This window comes from Barbatula barbatula (genome assembly GCF_947034865.1).
Source record: "Barbatula barbatula genome assembly, chromosome: 8".
NCBI classification, from domain to species: Eukaryota; Metazoa; Chordata; class Actinopteri; order Cypriniformes; family Nemacheilidae; genus Barbatula; species Barbatula barbatula.
In genome coordinates this window covers 10188001-10205367 of record NC_136771.1, presented here as the reverse complement: position 1 = coordinate 10205367, position 17367 = coordinate 10188001, and the positions used below count along the sequence as shown (strand labels likewise).

The 17367-nt window shown below is 40.5% G+C and overlaps 1 protein-coding gene across 1 annotated transcript in view; it reads left to right on the top strand.

The window, feature by feature from the left end:
• The window catches only part of tenm3 (teneurin transmembrane protein 3), a gene marked incomplete at its 5' end in the record, with an annotated part of 193533 nt that overhangs the window by 129965 nt on the left and 46201 nt on the right, over positions 1-17367 (top strand). Inside the window, 3 exons of the mRNA XM_079462768.1 lie at positions 1177-1362; positions 12852-12998; positions 16715-16931. Of these exons, the coding sequence (XP_079318894.1) occupies positions 1177-1362; positions 12852-12998; positions 16715-16931 (550 nt within the window). The remainder of the gene's footprint in view (positions 1-1176; positions 1363-12851; positions 12999-16714; positions 16932-17367) is intronic.

Below are 17367 nucleotides of genomic sequence, written 5' to 3'. Positions count from 1 at the left end.
AAGGAAAATGTCACAATGTCTGAGCTGCTCTATTGAACTTACCAGGGGCAGCTTCAAAAAATATAAAACGCTTATATTATTCCATGCTTTCATACGTCATACTAAGCTGGATGCTGTGGGAGAGGTGTTTTTAAAAATGTATACACTAAAAGCTTGCCTTTATTATGATGATGATGCATGATAGCCGTTTTCACCGTTTATTTGCGTTGCATGGAGACGTGCAGTTTGGGCAGCTTTTTTGTGTTGCACAGAGGAAGGTCGTGTCTTGAAAGACAACGTAGTAAGGACATATTTTATAAGCCCTTTTGTCTCCCATCCACTATTCTGCAAACCCACACACGTCCGCACTCACACAGATTCATAAACCAAATCTAAATCACTATCAGGCTCTTTTCACAAGGAGTCGTTCAAAACGCACTTCAATTTTCTCTCGTCATCTATTGTCACCAGTTACGTGCTGGCATGCTAAACAGGAAACAGTTTCTGTCCAAAAAAACATGTAATTTCTCGGTGGAAGCTTCGCCCAAAATGATTTGTCAATAGCAAATCTTTTCCTGTAAACAGCAAACATGCCAAAAAATTGAGGAGCGCAACTCTCGGAAGAGAAATGCTAATAAAATACTTCAATCCCAGAAATCGTTCAGACATCCTCCCGATGTTTGGCAGACCACACAGGAGTGCGTATAAATTGATTTATTTTGGCTTGATGTGTTTGCTAGCTGTTTGTGCTGTTGGGGGGTCTGTCTTTGGTGTCCAGGTGGAAAGTTCACAGTGTCGATTCACATCCGCTTCTGCACTCTCAGATCTCTCGTTCCTCACCTTTAGTTGGCTCCCCTCCGCCGCAGACTCCTCACGCATCTCACACACGTAAACACTCAGCCGGGTCGGACAAGGTTGATACGTGTCATTGTTATGGAGTGTTGTGTGAGGTGGGGCAGACGCTCCGCCACTCAGCCCACTAAACCCAGCGGGGGTCTGCAGTTATCTATTTCCTGTCACAAGTTTTTCACACTTAAAGTCAATAACTTTGACGTGATGGTTCTCAGGAACGTAACCTCTGATCTCGTTGTTTTTGGAAGGGGAGAGAGTGTGCTGCCAGCAGGCGTGACCTTGCTGTCCTTGGATTTTACTGAAGTTCATACAAAAAATGTGGTTTAAATTTGTTTGTCTTTGCAGAGGTGTGCGCAGTGGACTGTGGCTCACACGGCGTGTGTATAGGAGGAAGTTGTCGCTGTGAGGAAGGCTGGACGGGTTCTGTGTGCGATCTTAAAGCGTGTCACTCGCGCTGCACTGATCACGGCACCTGCAAAGACGGCAAATGTGAATGTCACCAGGGCTGGACCGGAGAGCATTGCACCGTCGGTAAGAGACTCGCACACACTGACAGTCATTCCTTAAAGAAAATGTTTTTATCACTCGGGAGATTTAATGTTCTCAGATAATTTATTGGGAAATGTTTAGGTGTGTATTGAATTTCCTGAACACATTATGAGACATTCTTGAGATCGCTCATGAACACACATGTCTGGAGTCTGAGAAGACGTCAACAAAATATCAATCTGTGCTCCATTGACTCTATACTTGATAAATCTTTAGGAGAAACGGTTCTCAGAGATCCCATTCTGATTCTTCTTCTCTATTGTCAGTAGACCCCCGAAGGGGGATTATTTTTCCAATGCTTTCAAGCTGGTGTTGACACTACTGTACGGATACAGCCGTCAAAGCACAGTCTTATTAAGGTTTACCTCACGTCTTTGAAGTTGTTTTGATTGCATATTCCCTTTGTCTTTCTGTCTTTCATTTACGCACTCTGCCTTCTCCCTCCTCTACAGGGGAGGGACTGCTGGTGTTTGTTCTGTTTTGTACCTCCCCCCTGACCTTTGCTTGCTATCAAAGGGTTGACATTTTCATTGAGGTTGATGCAGGTTTCCACTGGGAAACACCTATTCGGGAAGCTTTCTCAAGGCTTTTGGAGGGGCTAAATGACACCATTGTCACAAGCACTTGAGTCCTCTTCATTAGATGAATCGAGAAGTTGCAAATAAATCAGAACAGAATTAGTATGAATGTGAGAACTGCTCCTGCTGAAAAGATGTACAGTATTCCGATTGGTTCTGGTTTGGCCCTGGTCTTTCTGGTCAGATTTTTTGCCACTGACGTACCCGGCTGAAAATCAACAGAACCCTAACCAAAACACAATAGAAAATGTGATGGGTGAAATGGTTATACTGGGAATTGTCTTGTTTTGGTGGAAACTATAATGGTGTCTACTGGTATGTGATGGATTCTAATAGAAGGTGTTATCTGGCAGATGAATCTTATTGAAATAATGCAATATATTAATATATATATATATTTATATATACTACAAAATATCTGATGTGGACACACCACACCAACATCCCATAGTCAACAATGTGATGGGCCTTTTCATTGCAGTCATGCAGATTTAAAGGGACGGTTCACCCCAAAATTTAAATACTGTCATGAACTACTCTTGTTGTTCCAGACCTGTACACATTTCTTTGTTTGGTTGAACAGAGAAAAATATTTCGATGAATGCTTGTAACCAAGCAGTTCTTCCTACAATAGCCCCAGAACTGTTTGCTGTCCTATATTCTTCAAAATATCATCTTTTGTGTTCAACAGAATAAAAATATATGAAGAGACTTTTCCTACTATGGGAGTCAATGGGGTCCAAGAACTGTTTGAATATCTTTCTCGTTCATCAGAACAAAGAAATGTGTATACAGATTTGGAACAACTCGAAGGTGAGGAAATGACGACATCATTTTATTTGTGGGTGAACTATCCCTTTGATATGTACCTATAACAAGAAAGGTAAAATAAGCTCACTTTCTTGTTAACAATAACAATTTGAACATGCATGTCATGAAGTCTTGTTGCTTCTCGAAAAACTCAAACGTCTACATGTGGCTGGGCAGTCGCTTCTCCGCCAGTCAGTAAATCTGTTCATGTTGTTAGCGTGTTGGCTACATCCTCCACCAGCTCAGTTCTCAGCAGGGTACGTCAGCTGCTCCATTACTCAACACGAGCAATGGAGGTACGCGGCCTTGTTAGCGAGCAGGCCTGTTTCGCCGGGCAGCATTATGAGAATCTGGCCGGCGTTTCGCTATTCGTCTTCCAAATTAACACGGTTAGCACGTAATGCTGTCACGCTCTTCTGTTCGAACCTGCCACCCACGCACCACATTCACCCCGACTACAAACTTTACGGAGTAGAACAGCTTTCTCAGCTCGATCTCTTAATGACCTTGTTGGTTTAAAGTTTAAAGATTATAAATGGCTGTTTATAAGCCTTCAGGAAAATATATTTGAAATTAAACGTCAGTGGGGTTTTTTAATAGATTGGTCAATTTGACAGTTTCATTAAAGTTTTTACGTGCTGTAATGAATTGTTGATGAGGCGTTGCTTTTTTCAGGTAATAAACCAAAAGTGTCATAAAAAGTCCCTGTAGTGACTTTTTCTGGGGGTTTTAAACATGTTACTTTTGATTAAATTTCATGCTGTTAAATTTCTGGACCCAGCCTCATCTTGCGCGTTATTTATAGCTACTTGTGTATTTACATTTTTATTTTATCTTAAGCGACAGCCACAATGATTTTAATGAAATTGGTACTATAATGTAAATTAAGATAAATTTTGACACTTGTGTTTACAGTTGAAACTTTGGATAGCTGGATATATCTCTCTTGGCCAAGACTTTTTCCCTCTGTGCTGTCCCCGCATGCATTAAGGTGGACTGTGTGTGTATGTGTGTGTGTTTGAGAGAGAGCACGAGAGGGAACTAAAAGAACTATGGTACCTCATACATCATGTGTGTCAGACTGAGATAAGGGGACTCTTGGCTCCATATAGGTGTGTGTGTTTGTGTGTGCGCGTCCGTGTATGTGTGTGACGACCTCTGTCCCTCTACACCCACTCGGTCTCATTAGACCTCTTCACAGTGTGTGTGTGTAAACGCCTCTCCCCTGCATTTCCACATACTTGCATCATCATTCTTTCACACGGATACCGAGACACGGGTATGACAGCTTTCATACTGACCAGCATCACCCAGACATTTAAAATATATATAACAGTTGTAATACAAAACACATCAAAAACTTTTGATTTACGGCTTGTGCTGTATTAAATATTAAGAATGTTTGGATGTTTTAACACTATTGCAATAGTATGTGTCCTATTAGTTTGTGGGTCCGAACTATGAATGCAAATTAAAATGAAAAACAATATAAATTTATTTGCTAGAAGAAAAAAAAATTCAAATCTGACCGGGCCACTTTCACAAGGTATGATTCATCTGCGCCCTCAGAATGAACCGTTGAATTTTAATTCAGGCGTCAGAGGTGCACAAATGTGCAGCAGCCTGTACTGTAGCTCTTGTCATTTTTCAGCACCAGCAGTGCCTTACCAACCATAAAAAACTATCGTTTTCTGAACTAGACGCTTTCAATTTAGGCAGCTTTAGCACATTAGCTTTGCAATTTGGTTTCTTTGATGGAGTGTCTGAATGTCTTGTTTACATGCTTGAGAGTGGGAAATGCTGGTGACGTCATTTTTGTAAATGCTCACTGCTGCCGTCGCAACAGTCTGTTCACATTGGCCCTATTTACACTTGGTATTAACATTCGATCACAAGTAGTCAGCCGAGACACATTCCTGTTTACACCTAGTATTACAAGACGTCTACACATCCTGTGACTTCTTGCGATTGGATTTTGTCAAAGGAAACATCTCCAACATTTCGTGACTACATAAATCACGCATGTCAGTGTTTTGCTGCATGTCGATAAAGCGATAAAGCCAGAACATTGTTGCTCTTAAATTATTTTTTGCCACAGACGTGACGTTTTGAGCAGAAAGCTCATTGTTATTTTAGTCAGGAGCCTGTTTTAAATGAACTTCAGGTGTACGTGCCTCTCACGATCTGCAGTCATTTAGCTGATGCTTTTATCCAAATTATTATTATCAGTGTCGCCGCATACACGGTACTGACAATGTTTTCTGAAGTCGGTATATTTATGGGATTATCCAAATTTTCAGGTGATTCTTTTTGTCATAAGCCTAACATAACAGGCCAAGTGTAAAACCTCAGACTGGGGTTTGAGTGATGATGCAGTCCCTGATTGTTTACACTTGCGGCTGAATCACACAAATTTTAATACCACGTATAAACAGGGAGAGAAATGAGCGAAATATACAAACGGAGCATTAAACCTGTACTGTTAATTTTAGCCAGACAGTGCAGCATATTTTGAAGAGAGGGGACTGTTTGATTTAGCTTGGTTTGACACAGATATGTTTATTCATTTGGAGATGATTTGGGAGTTAGAGAGAGAGAGAGAGAGAGAGAAAAAAGAAAATGAGGGCACAAGACCAAAAAGAGATTTTCAGCCAACTGCGCTTTCTCCTGCCGATGTTCTTTTGCAGATAGCAGGTTATTTCAGGGGTTGCTAGGAGTTGTTGACAACACTCCTCAGCTATGTACGCTTTACATCTGGTGAGTTTAGCTACAGTTAGAGACTGAAGTTTGGTATCCAGCTCCATTTGTGCTGCATAACAGAAGCTCCATTTAGCTTTTAGCTACATTTAATAGATGTATCTTAGTGAACTACACCACTGACTATATCATACCTGTCAACACTCCCGTTTTTGCCAGGAGTCTCCCCTTTTTCACACCCATCTCCCGCCACCCTCCCGTTTAGTTATTTCTTCCGTAAAATTTCAGTTATTTCTCCTTTGGGATCCGGAACGTGTTCGGCTGAATAGGAGGGTGGCTCTGTGGCTCACAGGCTGAGGCGCAATTTGGTAGGCTGTTGTTCTTACAATTTTTAAACGTTTTGTCGAAACAGGTCATGTAAAGATTATTTCTAATATTTCCCGTACTGTTACCATAAGCTGTTCTTGTAAATAATAACTGTTTATAGTAATAAATGAATAATAAATTAAAACCCAACTATGGGACAGGTGAAAGGACAAACTGCTCGTTCTTTTTTTACCCGCGTTTAGATGTATTTCATGCATGACATTGAGATCTCTTGCAAAATCATTCAGAGGTGAATTAAACAGTCTGTATTATAATTCTGAATAAATATTGATTTACATTTAAGAATTTGACATGAAAATCGTGTTATGTTAGTTATAAAGTAACTAAAAGATTTATAACAGAGGGGTGCCCTATTTTCCCTTCACAACACTCCCGCAACCACATCACAATCCACCCCCCCAATCGCGGGTCTGACGGATTATGGTACAATGTACAATGTTGACAGATATGTACTATATACAGTATGATGGATAGTTTGGACAGTATACTGTATGAAGAAAGCAACAGACCACACATAGAAAGATTGATAGAAGAAAACATGCACAGAAGTAATTCATATTTCATGGCAGAATAAAAATCTTGCGTAACTTGACAAAAATGTTTTTGGAGTGTTCGGTCTTTACCTTTTCATGTACATTCAGTAGACGCTATACTGTTAACACCTAGATTTAAAATAGCCATAACAAGATGGCCGCCGTGTGAACCGAATTGCTGTAAAGTGGCTATACTTCCTAAATGAAATCCTGTTGCCTGGATGTCACTTTTCTAATCATCTCTACGTCCACTGACCTCAAGCGTTTACTTTAATAGGTTTGAAAGCACGATAAATCACAACGTTGGCATGTTTTATGATGTGAATATATAAAGCATGTTCTGAAACATAAATGGACCCATGCTAGCATAGCCCATTTTCTTTGGAGCATTTCTTTTGTAATGGCTCCTTAAAGACTCTTTATGACTTGAAAAAAAGCGCATTTTTTCTGGAGTGGGCTTGTCAGAGGCTTCACTGCCAGACATTTGAGATTTTTATTAAGACTTGTATGCTTCATTAGGCCTTGGGCCCTTCCAGATCATTCATCAGCCACACAACTCTTACTGTGAGAAAAGGCATGGATTACAGCAAGCTGTGCACACGCATCAATCAACCCCGCAGGAGCGGCTTTGTGTGTGCGGATACGCTTGTGCATATGCATAAGCAGATACGGCCACATACAAAAGTCCCCACAAAATTGACGAACTCGCTTGTTGAAAAAACTGAGATGAGACATGAAGAAAAGTTATTGGAGCAAATCTGTTGGCTCTGCGGCCGTCTTGATGACGCCCCCTGGCAGCAATTAGCTGGTCGTGCAAGTACAGTTTGAGAAAGACCAAAATGATCCAAACTGTTTAATAATAATAATGTGTCAAATAGCTGGGGAAATGATATAATACGATTTTTATCCGCAATCAGGCAAACATCTTTTTCAGGATGGTCCAGCTAATGAGCATACAGGTGCTTTCCTGGAAGAAAGCTTCTGGAGCGTTTCGATTTTTCTAAAATCTCAGTTTCCTAGACCAAATGAGTCAGAGACTAATATACACATTTAAAGTTCACCAACACTAATGCACAAACAGGCATTAACGCTCGTCCCTCAAAACCTCTCATTTATTATCACGCACACGTCCGCAGACAAAGAAATCAATAGCACACCCTGCAGGCGTGCAATCGCGCGCAAACGCTCAATTTCATTCGCATTCAGTGTCCTCAATTCTCCCTCGCGTCGAATCACGTCAGATAGTGTGTTATAGCAGTGACGCAGCATGGACTGTACATCTACAAATCATTCTCCACGCTTTATCATCTCAATCACTAATTAATGAAACGCCCTTTCACAGCACATTAATCCAAACAGCCTGTGAAAGAGAAACAGAAAAGAGCCGGTTCTCTACTGACGGAGGTGGCGTTGTGTATCATGCTGTCATTACAGTAGCGGGTAGTTAGAGGGCCGACACGTTCCTAACATTTGATTGGTTCTGTGGGATGTCCACAAGCATGATTTAAACACATGTTTGGCCCCCGTGTCAGACCAGCTATACCTACAGCTGTGGGGGCATGTATAGCGCCATGTGGTTGCGCATAGCAATTAGGATAATGGAAATGAATATAGGCGCTCTCTCCTTCACTTTTGAGAAGCAGTGATTGAAGCGCTTTGGACGTGATGTATAATTGTTTCCAGATTAATGTCACTTTAATCAGAGCTCTTTGAATGCGCACGTAAATAATGAAGCATTGATGTCCATAAGGGGATGATTGCCTTTTTTTTCTTTCGCTCTCTCCGTTCAATCTCCTCTCTAACTCTGTATATCTTCCCCTCAGGACAGTCAATGTAAATGAACGAAACTTTGTCGTAATTAGGCAGTAATTGGCTGCCCTTACTGGCAACTTTCCAGCTTAGAGCGTGTGTTAGCTTTAGTTTTTTTTTTAACCCTCTGTGTAAAATTAGGTAGATACGCACCCGATCTATCACAGCTGTCTACGCTCTGGATCGGTAGTTGTTAACTGAGGGATCGCGACCCTTAAATGATTCTGGCCGGAAACAATGCTAAATGCACAGATGTGTATATGGGATAGCTGGAATAGCAAAATAAACAGGTTTATCGAATGAGATAAAACAATGGTTTCCTTTGTCTCGTTGTTGACGCCGAAGGCTGTTTCGGCCGTCAATTTCTACAGCGTTTTGGCGAAACTCGCCTGTCACTTGCTAGCCGCCAACCAATTCAAGCATATGCCAACATGGACAGGTTGCGTGACATCCAATCCTCCTGAAAATCACAAACAGAACTACGCAATGTAAAACAAAACATGATGCAGACTACAATAAATACAGGTGAAACCAGGCAATGTAATGCAAATGTTAACCTTAGCATGAAAAAACATAGTTTTACAGAAGAAAAGATGTCAACATTCGGTGCTTTAAATACCCATGTGACGTCTCTCTTAAAGTTGAAAGCATTTTTAACATGATTTCCCATAGTTGGGTAAGTGTCACTTTCAGAATTGTCACTTCCGTAGCGGTACACATTCTTCATAAATGGGCATGTGAATATAAAAATATAGTAACTATTTTGAGGTCTATAAAGAGTCATCCCTTCTCCATTTGTTGGGTTTTATTTCTTCTGGTCTGTGCGTTTTATTTCACAGAAATCCTACTAAGTATGTAGTCTCTCCGAAACATTGTCCTTTTTTGTCACATCCATAAAACATTTTTATTTCCCTTTTGGAAATAGAAAACTCTTGTTTAGACTGACATTTTTCTTATGTTAAAACTACATCAACGGGGGTTTAGTAAAATATGAAAAGATGGTTCCATATATTGTTAACAAATACATTTTTCGCAGAGTTGATATCACACATCCATAACACAAAATGTCACATCCATAACCCTGAAATTGCCCAACTGCAACAAGGACAAACATTGCGCTGACCGTGGTTTCAGGAAATCCTTTTAAAAACATAAACTCAGTGCTTTGTGAAGTTCTGTGCTGTTCCAGACTGATAATTACTGGTTTGTTGTCAGTCTAGTTTGTGAACCCTTAGGCCTACAGCCATGCAGACTGTAATTGTTGAAGCTGGCCAGCCAGCATGCACTTTCTTATCAAGTTAGTTAAGTGAAGAAATCCTGCTGGTTAAGCTAATTAAAACACCCGGTGCGGACGCCAGCACACTAGCTGGCCATGCAGGAGAACATGCTAGTGCTAACCATCAACCTGTTGAGTTTTTCTAAAGAAAGCCATGGGGTCTGAACACATCGCTACATATCATTAAAACAGTGTATGATGTAATAATAAAATATTTTAATGTTTGATTTGAAGGACTTTTTTGGTATCATGTTGGGTTGCCATTTAAAATGTGCGTTCTGAAACTATGCAAAATGTAAACAACTGCTCCCGATTTCCAGGACACAACATTGAGTGTGTGGAAACAAGACACCCAAGGAATTTAATCAGCATGCATTGCTCTCTCTCTCACACACGAACCTCTCTATCAATCTTTCACACACCCACCCGCTGTCCATATAGGTTTCTTAAACTATAAAGCATTTATTACGCCTGATTTATTGCGTTGTTTATGCTCGCATTAAAATTTGACCTTTCATTTGTGATGATTTAATGTGACTCAGCATATGTAATATTATGACACGCTTTAAGGGGTTTCTCCATAAGACTTGTCAGAATCCATTGCGTTTAGCCACAGGAAGGGGATGATTTCTCATGTACACACATGTGGAGGATTTAGAGCTTACTCACGCAGCATAGCACAGAGACGCACACACGCGCTTGTCTTTGTTTAGTTTTTTCTCATACGGGGGCATATAGTATTTCCCTCACACACCGAGGGCCTCAAGGATAATAGATCTGATGTGATGACAGTGTGAAACGTGAAATGGCACACATACAGCAGAATTCATCTGCCACATGCCAATCATTTCCAATTAGCATGAAAGGCCCTGTTCGGTACGCTATCCTGACAATACTGTAAATCCCATGATACCCGTGTTATTTACCTCATGCATTTTGAGTGATAGTGTCACATGGTCGAAAAACCGATTTAGGAGCGCTCAGCGAATACTTAGGAGGACAAGTGAATAATTATTGAACGTGTTTTGTGCATGACGATTAAAGATGTTTATCAAGGATTAAAGATGCGTTTTGGTACGAGATGATGTAATTCCTGCATCTACCAGCAGGAGCTGAAGTGGTTTGACTCTTTTGCTTTGTGTGTTTCAGGGCGACTATGTTTGTTCCACCTCTTTTTAACATCCTGTCTTTCTTTCTTTTCTTCCTCTTTGCACCCTGTAAAGCTCACCCAGAGACCTATGTCCAAGGTACTGTGTCTTTTTCTTCCTCCTCTCTCTTTCTTTCCCCTGAGCTCTTGTGTCCCGGATTGAGGTCTTTATGACATTTTTATGGCGCATTAATAACCTCTTCTCTCTCTCTCTCTCTCTCTCTCTCTCTCTCCCTCTCCTCTGCTATTATTGTGATTCTTCATTGGCTTCTTTTTTGGGACTGTCAGAAATCCAATCCAATGTCCTCAGCGCTCTCCTTGGCTAATGTTCCAAGTTTTGCACAACCACCCCACTCCCGACTAAATCACAGCAGTGCCACATCTGCACTTTTGCATCTCAGAGTTACATTCTAGTTCATTAAAAGCTGATTTTTGGGAGATGCGTGTACATGACGAGCAGCGGTGTTTGTTTTATAATGAACCACGAGCTGGCAAAACACACGGATGTAAGAGAAGAGAAGCTAGCGTATTCTTGTTTACTGTTACCGAGGTGTTTTTGGAAATGATTTCACAGGGCTAAATCAGTGCTAAGCCAAGTGTGATTTCAGACTCGCATGCAGGCATATGGCGCATCAGACCGCCAAGAACTTTCAGAGGTTTTTTTAAGCAAAAGATGTTTCTTATCTTAAGGGGTGGTTTTGGTACATCTACTGAAAACCTCAATATGTTAGCTGTATCTTTGAACACTTGTTTTATTATGTTTGATCACTCTTTGAACATTTCATATTGCTTTTATCTTTTCATATTCTCACTCATACAATGCTAAACAGACATGGCATTCATGCCTTGAGTAACACTATATACACACTGTGGCAATCCTCCAGACGGAGTCGTCCAAACTCAAAACAGCTCCCTCTCCTCTTTCAACATCTCGCTTTCCTTCTTCTCAAAGCCCCTCTTTCCTTTCTCTTTATGGTCATTAGCTTCCTTTCTCTCTTTTCCTTTGTGTTTTTCGTGTTCTGAATTGTCCTTCTCTTGGACTCAAGTGCTCAGATTTTTTTTGTTCATTTTCTTTCCCGAATTTTCCTCCCTCCCGGCCCCATAATAGGAGAGAGGATAGGATTTAAAGGTAATGCATACCAAAGCCCCAGGGAGACTGTCACAAGCAATCACCCCACTGTCTCTCTGAGCTTTCTTTCTGTCTGTCTTTCTCTCTTGTCCCCGTGTCTCTTTTTCCTCCCTGTTATTTGTCTTGAAGCACGTTGTCAGCGTGTCTATGTTTCAGTCTCCTCACTGTTTTTATCGTTGTCTTTTTATCTGCCAAATTCATCATCGTTTGTCACACAGACCCACAACGCACATCTAATTACTGACACAAACACACACACACCTGTGGTCCTTGAGTTTTGTTTGGGAATCCTGTGGGTCCTGTCTCCATGCATCCCGCGGCCTGATCCCTGGTGTTTGTTAGCCTAGCTGCTACCACAATCCTCCCCTCCTGCCCTTCCCTCCCGCCCGCCCTGCCCTGGCCTCTCTCGCTTTCCTCTGATTCCGTCCGGCGGAATGTGACCTGGGCAGAAAGTATAGAGCTGGAGGCACACACTCTCCCGCCAGCTCAGACGTCCACCCTATACTTTATGCCTCTGGGATTCTCTGTGTGCAGTAGCTTCACATGGATGCTGTGCATAGATGTGTCATTCCCTCACTGTTTTCCAATATATATATATATATATGCCTTCCTTTGATCTCTCTTTCTAAATTCAAATTTCTTTGTTTAATTCATTTTCTTTAAATCAATTGTATGGGTTGTTATTTGAATCTGCTCTTTTTTTCCTTTCGGGTCTCACCGTAATTTTTCCATAAATGTATGCCTTTGGATTTTGCGTGTCGAGAGAAGCATCCGTTACATCCATGTGAATCTACAGCCTCTGTGCATCTCACTAGGCCTGTTCGAAGTCCAGCGTCAGTCTGTGTCCGCCTCTAAACCTGTATTCTCATTCACAACAATCTAAGTGTATCTGTTTGGATTACCGTTCATTTCTTTGTGTTTCACAAGTCGAAAACACTGTACCCCCACGTATGACAGTTTGCAATGGCAACTGAACCACATCAATACATTGTTATTTTTCAAAGAGCCACATAATGATAAAACACACACATACGTTTATCGAACACTGCCAAGAACACACATGCATGTCCCTATTAGTGTATGACGGCTTTGTCTATCTCTGCAGAGGGATGTCCAGGTCTGTGCAACAGTAATGGTCGCTGCACGCTGGACCAGAATGGCTGGCATTGTGTCTGCCAACCAGGCTGGAGAGGGGCCGGCTGTGACGTTGCCATGGAGACACTCTGCGCAGACGGCAAGGACAATGAAGGAGGTGAGGTCACCAGTGACTGGCTGGATATTGAAATCAGGATTTTATATGGTGTTCATCGAACAGAAATGCATATGGAAATGGATATGGAAATATCACATAAATATTTGTCAATGATAATCAGGTCGAGGACAAAACCCTGGTGGATGCAGTAAAATGTGCGTATGAAAGTGTTCTTAGAAAACAACTGTCAGGCTTTGACATTGTAATTTCAACCTCAGTAAAAGTCATAGGAAATAGTGAAGTTAAAGTTTAGTAGCGTGTCCTTCCTTCCTACTTACAATGGCAAAGAAAATTGCACAAATTATGTAATTTAGTCCAATTATTTTGAGAATAAATTCAAAATATGAGAACAAGTAGTTATAATTAATTAAAGTTAATACATATACTTTTATATTATATCGGTATGACTTTAATCTTGTAATTTTGTTACAATATCATTCGCAGGCTAAAGTTGCATTACATTCCACGTTTCTTGCAAGCTAATTCATCACGATGACATAAAATAAAATACATTACCTCGTCCGTGAACATAATGGGCGATCTCCATAAGCCTCTGGATGGTGAAATCGACATGTCCCATAATTCCACTCTCCTACATAACGTCATTTAGCTTCGCCTTTTGTTGTTCTTTCAAAAGTACACCATCTAGCGGTCCAAATCTACATATTGTGGCTTTAATGTGGCACTCATTCTCGTATGCACAGACGCAACTCCAGTCTGCCATTTTTTGTAAAAACAGGTGACCCCGCCCTAACTCAAGCCATTTGAGCCAGTTTCTTTACAGACGGACCAACACAATCTCACACCAAAAACGTGACTATCTCGAATGAATTCATACAATCTCATTTGTACAATTTAGTACGATTTGCTCTCGCACCAGTGATGTTATGTTTAGGGGTGGGGCTTCAGTATTGCCCTCTTTATTGCTTACAATTCAAAGCGTACAAATTCATATGGATTAGCCACCCAGAATCACGAACTCCTGTGAGATCAGGTTGAAGGGTCCAAACAAAGAGATTGAGATTATTTTTGCTTCCTTTTTTTTCGTCTTTTTTATGTGCATGAGGTTTTTTTGTGGATGGGATATCGCGTCTCTCACTCTCCGTAGTGTTTTTCCTTCTCACGCCCATCAGAATGTAGCACATTACTAAGGAGATGAGTTTAATTTGTTCATGACCCTAAGACCAAAGACAAGCAAAGTATTGGAACAACTTGGGCCAGTCAAAACACAGAGTGCTCTCTTATTTCCTCTCTCATCTCCCATTATGTTTCACTGTCTGAATCTGAATGTTTTACCTCTTATCCATGAATAACACAGCCGCTCTTGTTGCTTACATTAACTCCTCAAACAAATGACGATGTATACTTGAATGTGAAACTTTTATAGTACACGTGAGAGTCTCATATCATATCAATCTCATATTGAGGTCTGTCATTAGATGTCAGGTGAGCCCTCTTAAAAACCTTTTTTACTTTTATTTAATCTAACCACAGACATGATGTTTCATGCATATTTCAGCTATTTTAGTCTTTTTTCTGAACTTCAGATAAGTGTGTTTTTCAGCCTTAATGGGATACTCCAACCAAATATAAAAATTCTGTCATCATTTACTCACCCTCAAGTTGTTCCAAGAATGTATACATTTATTTGTTCATTCAACTCATTCATGCTCAAAGAAGGATATTTGGGAAAATGTTAGCAACTGACATTTCTGGGACATCCTCGACCACCATAGTAGAACACAGTATGTTCTGTTGAACACGAAATGAAATATTTTGGAGAATTTAGGAAAACAAACAGCAGGGACCTTTGACTGCCATTTTAATGTTTCCTACTATGGTTGTCAGTGGTGGCCAAGAAATGTCAGTTGCTAACATTTTTCCAAAAAATCTTTCTTCGAGTTCAACAGAACAAAGAAATGTATACAGATTTGGAACGGCTTGGGGGAGATTTTCATTTTTGGGTGGAGTACTATGCCTTTAATCATGTTGGTTTAATGGCTACAATGCCATATGGACCGTGTTTACACCTGTATTTAGTGCTGTCAACTTGTGACTTGATCACTTAAAACCGATCTTAAATCCAGATGTAAACAGTCTCTTAGATCTCGGGATCCGGTAAGAGTTTTTTGTCCACGCAAATGCCTAGAAATCCCCTCCAGTGAGGCACGGAAGTGAGCGGCCTGAACGTTTAAACACAGCTTACTTCCAAAGTATTTGTGGAGGTTATTTTTCAGGTAAGGAGATAAGGCTGTCTGTAACATGATAAGTCTGAAGGATTTACAGTCCTCTGGAAGCTTGACAAAAGGCTTTGAAGTTTTTCCAAAGCGGATAGAAAAATATACAGTGAGGTTATGATGTACCCCAAGTTGTACAGTAAGAGTGCCACTTATTTCACATGAATTTCTTGGAATAGCTGTTCCGTAGAGGTATCGTAAAAAGATGAGAATGTAACGAACGCTGTTTGGCTACTTCTCTTTTTCTAAACGCAAAGATAAATACCTTTCGTCTTAAATACATATACGTGTCCGAAGATCTCATTACGTGACCTCTGTGTAGTTTGACTTTGACAAGCTATGTTAACAAATTCCACTCTCTCTGCGGAGGAACCTTTTCATGTATGTGTTGACTTTGGCAATAAAAGACCGGATTTAAAGCAGTGTGAGAGTTATGAGAGATCCAGATCTCACATGAAGTTGCTCGGTGCTTTTGGCAGGGGGTGCCGGGACGCTCGTAAGGCAAAACAAACAGTCAGATGCTCTGTCTCTATCGCACCAGGGCCGTGTCAGCTCGGGGTGCCGTAGAACCGGTCTCCCACTGATTAGCACAACAAAAACGTGTGTTTGTACGCGCGTGTGTTTGCACATGTGTTCTTTTACAGCCCCCCCATGACCGAGTGCCAGATGTACACAGGGCTTTTTATAAACTAGCCGAGACGGATGGCAGAGGTTTATGGCACTTACCTGCGGGAGATCGGATCACGTTTCCACACAAAGCAACCAGGTGTTTTACTGAAAGAGAGAAAGTCTTGACAGTGTGAATAAAGAAGGGGCTTGAGAGAGGATATTGCTCTCGTGTCGTTTGACCCTTAAGGTGAGAGAAATAAACAGAAATGAGGAAAGCTGTGTGAGGCACGGATATGGAAACATGTTACTTATTTGATTATAGGGATGGGCGATATGACCGAAAGCTAAATGTATACACTGTAAAAAAACAGCTGGGGCGACAACAAAAAAGACTTTGTAAAATGTAATATTTTACAGTGTAGGTAATTTTATGTCACAGTAACGGTATATATCTGTTATTTTTGCTTTTGTAAAATGGTTTGTATTTAAAGAAAATACAAATACTAGGATGATGTAGAAAACTTTTTTATGCAAGACAGAATAAAGTACTATTTATAAAGACAGAACAATTATTAACTATTTATAACAACTGTGTGATGTCGCGGCATGAAAAAAAAGAAAACTGAATGTTAACAGTTTTTATGTTTTACTAAATAACAAGTCCATCCTCGTGTAGACTAGCTTACAAATAGCTTACATCATGCAACACATACTGCCTTTCTCTTTATTATTCACATACTGTGTATGGTGTGACATGATCTGTAAGACAGGACTCAGGATCTAGTGTAAGACACTATAACACATAGCACCTCATATATTTTTTATGTGCTTTTTTTTAAGTTACGGGTGTGTGTGTGTGGTTGTGTGCAGATGGTCTGGCGGACTGTATGGATCCTGACTGCTGCCTGCAGAGCTCGTGTCAAACTCAACCCTTCTGCCGTGGCTCTCCTGATCCCATCGACATTATCAGCCAGAACCAACTAGTCAACCCACAGCAAGCAGCCCAGTCATTTTATCAGCGAATCAGCTTTCTTATCGGCCCAGAGAGCACGCACATCATTAACGGAGACAACCCCTTCAACCGGAGGTGAGCCTGCGCTGAGCAATGTAGATCTGAAAGAAAACAGTGAGGAGTGTGGCTTGTTTGCAAAATACTGATAATAGCTCTCGCTCGTCTCATTATTTCTTTCATTGTTATCATTTTTGCAAAAAAATTATTGAGAGTTAAAGAATTGTGTAAGACCTTCTGTTAGAGATGAAATTATTTTAAAAAATTGACTTGTTTAGAATTACATTTTTAAACATTATGAAATCCAACTTGCAAAGTAGCTAATGTTGTTTGCACAATTTTTAAAAATCGTAAGCAATTTTTTCCTTAAACTTTACTTTATGCAATTTAAATATTGTTCAATGTTAATGTATTTTCAAATATGACAGAATACTATAATTCTACTATATTTTGCTGTGAAGAATGGGTCGGCTGACCCAAAGTCATGATATTATCACTTTGTTATAATCGTCAA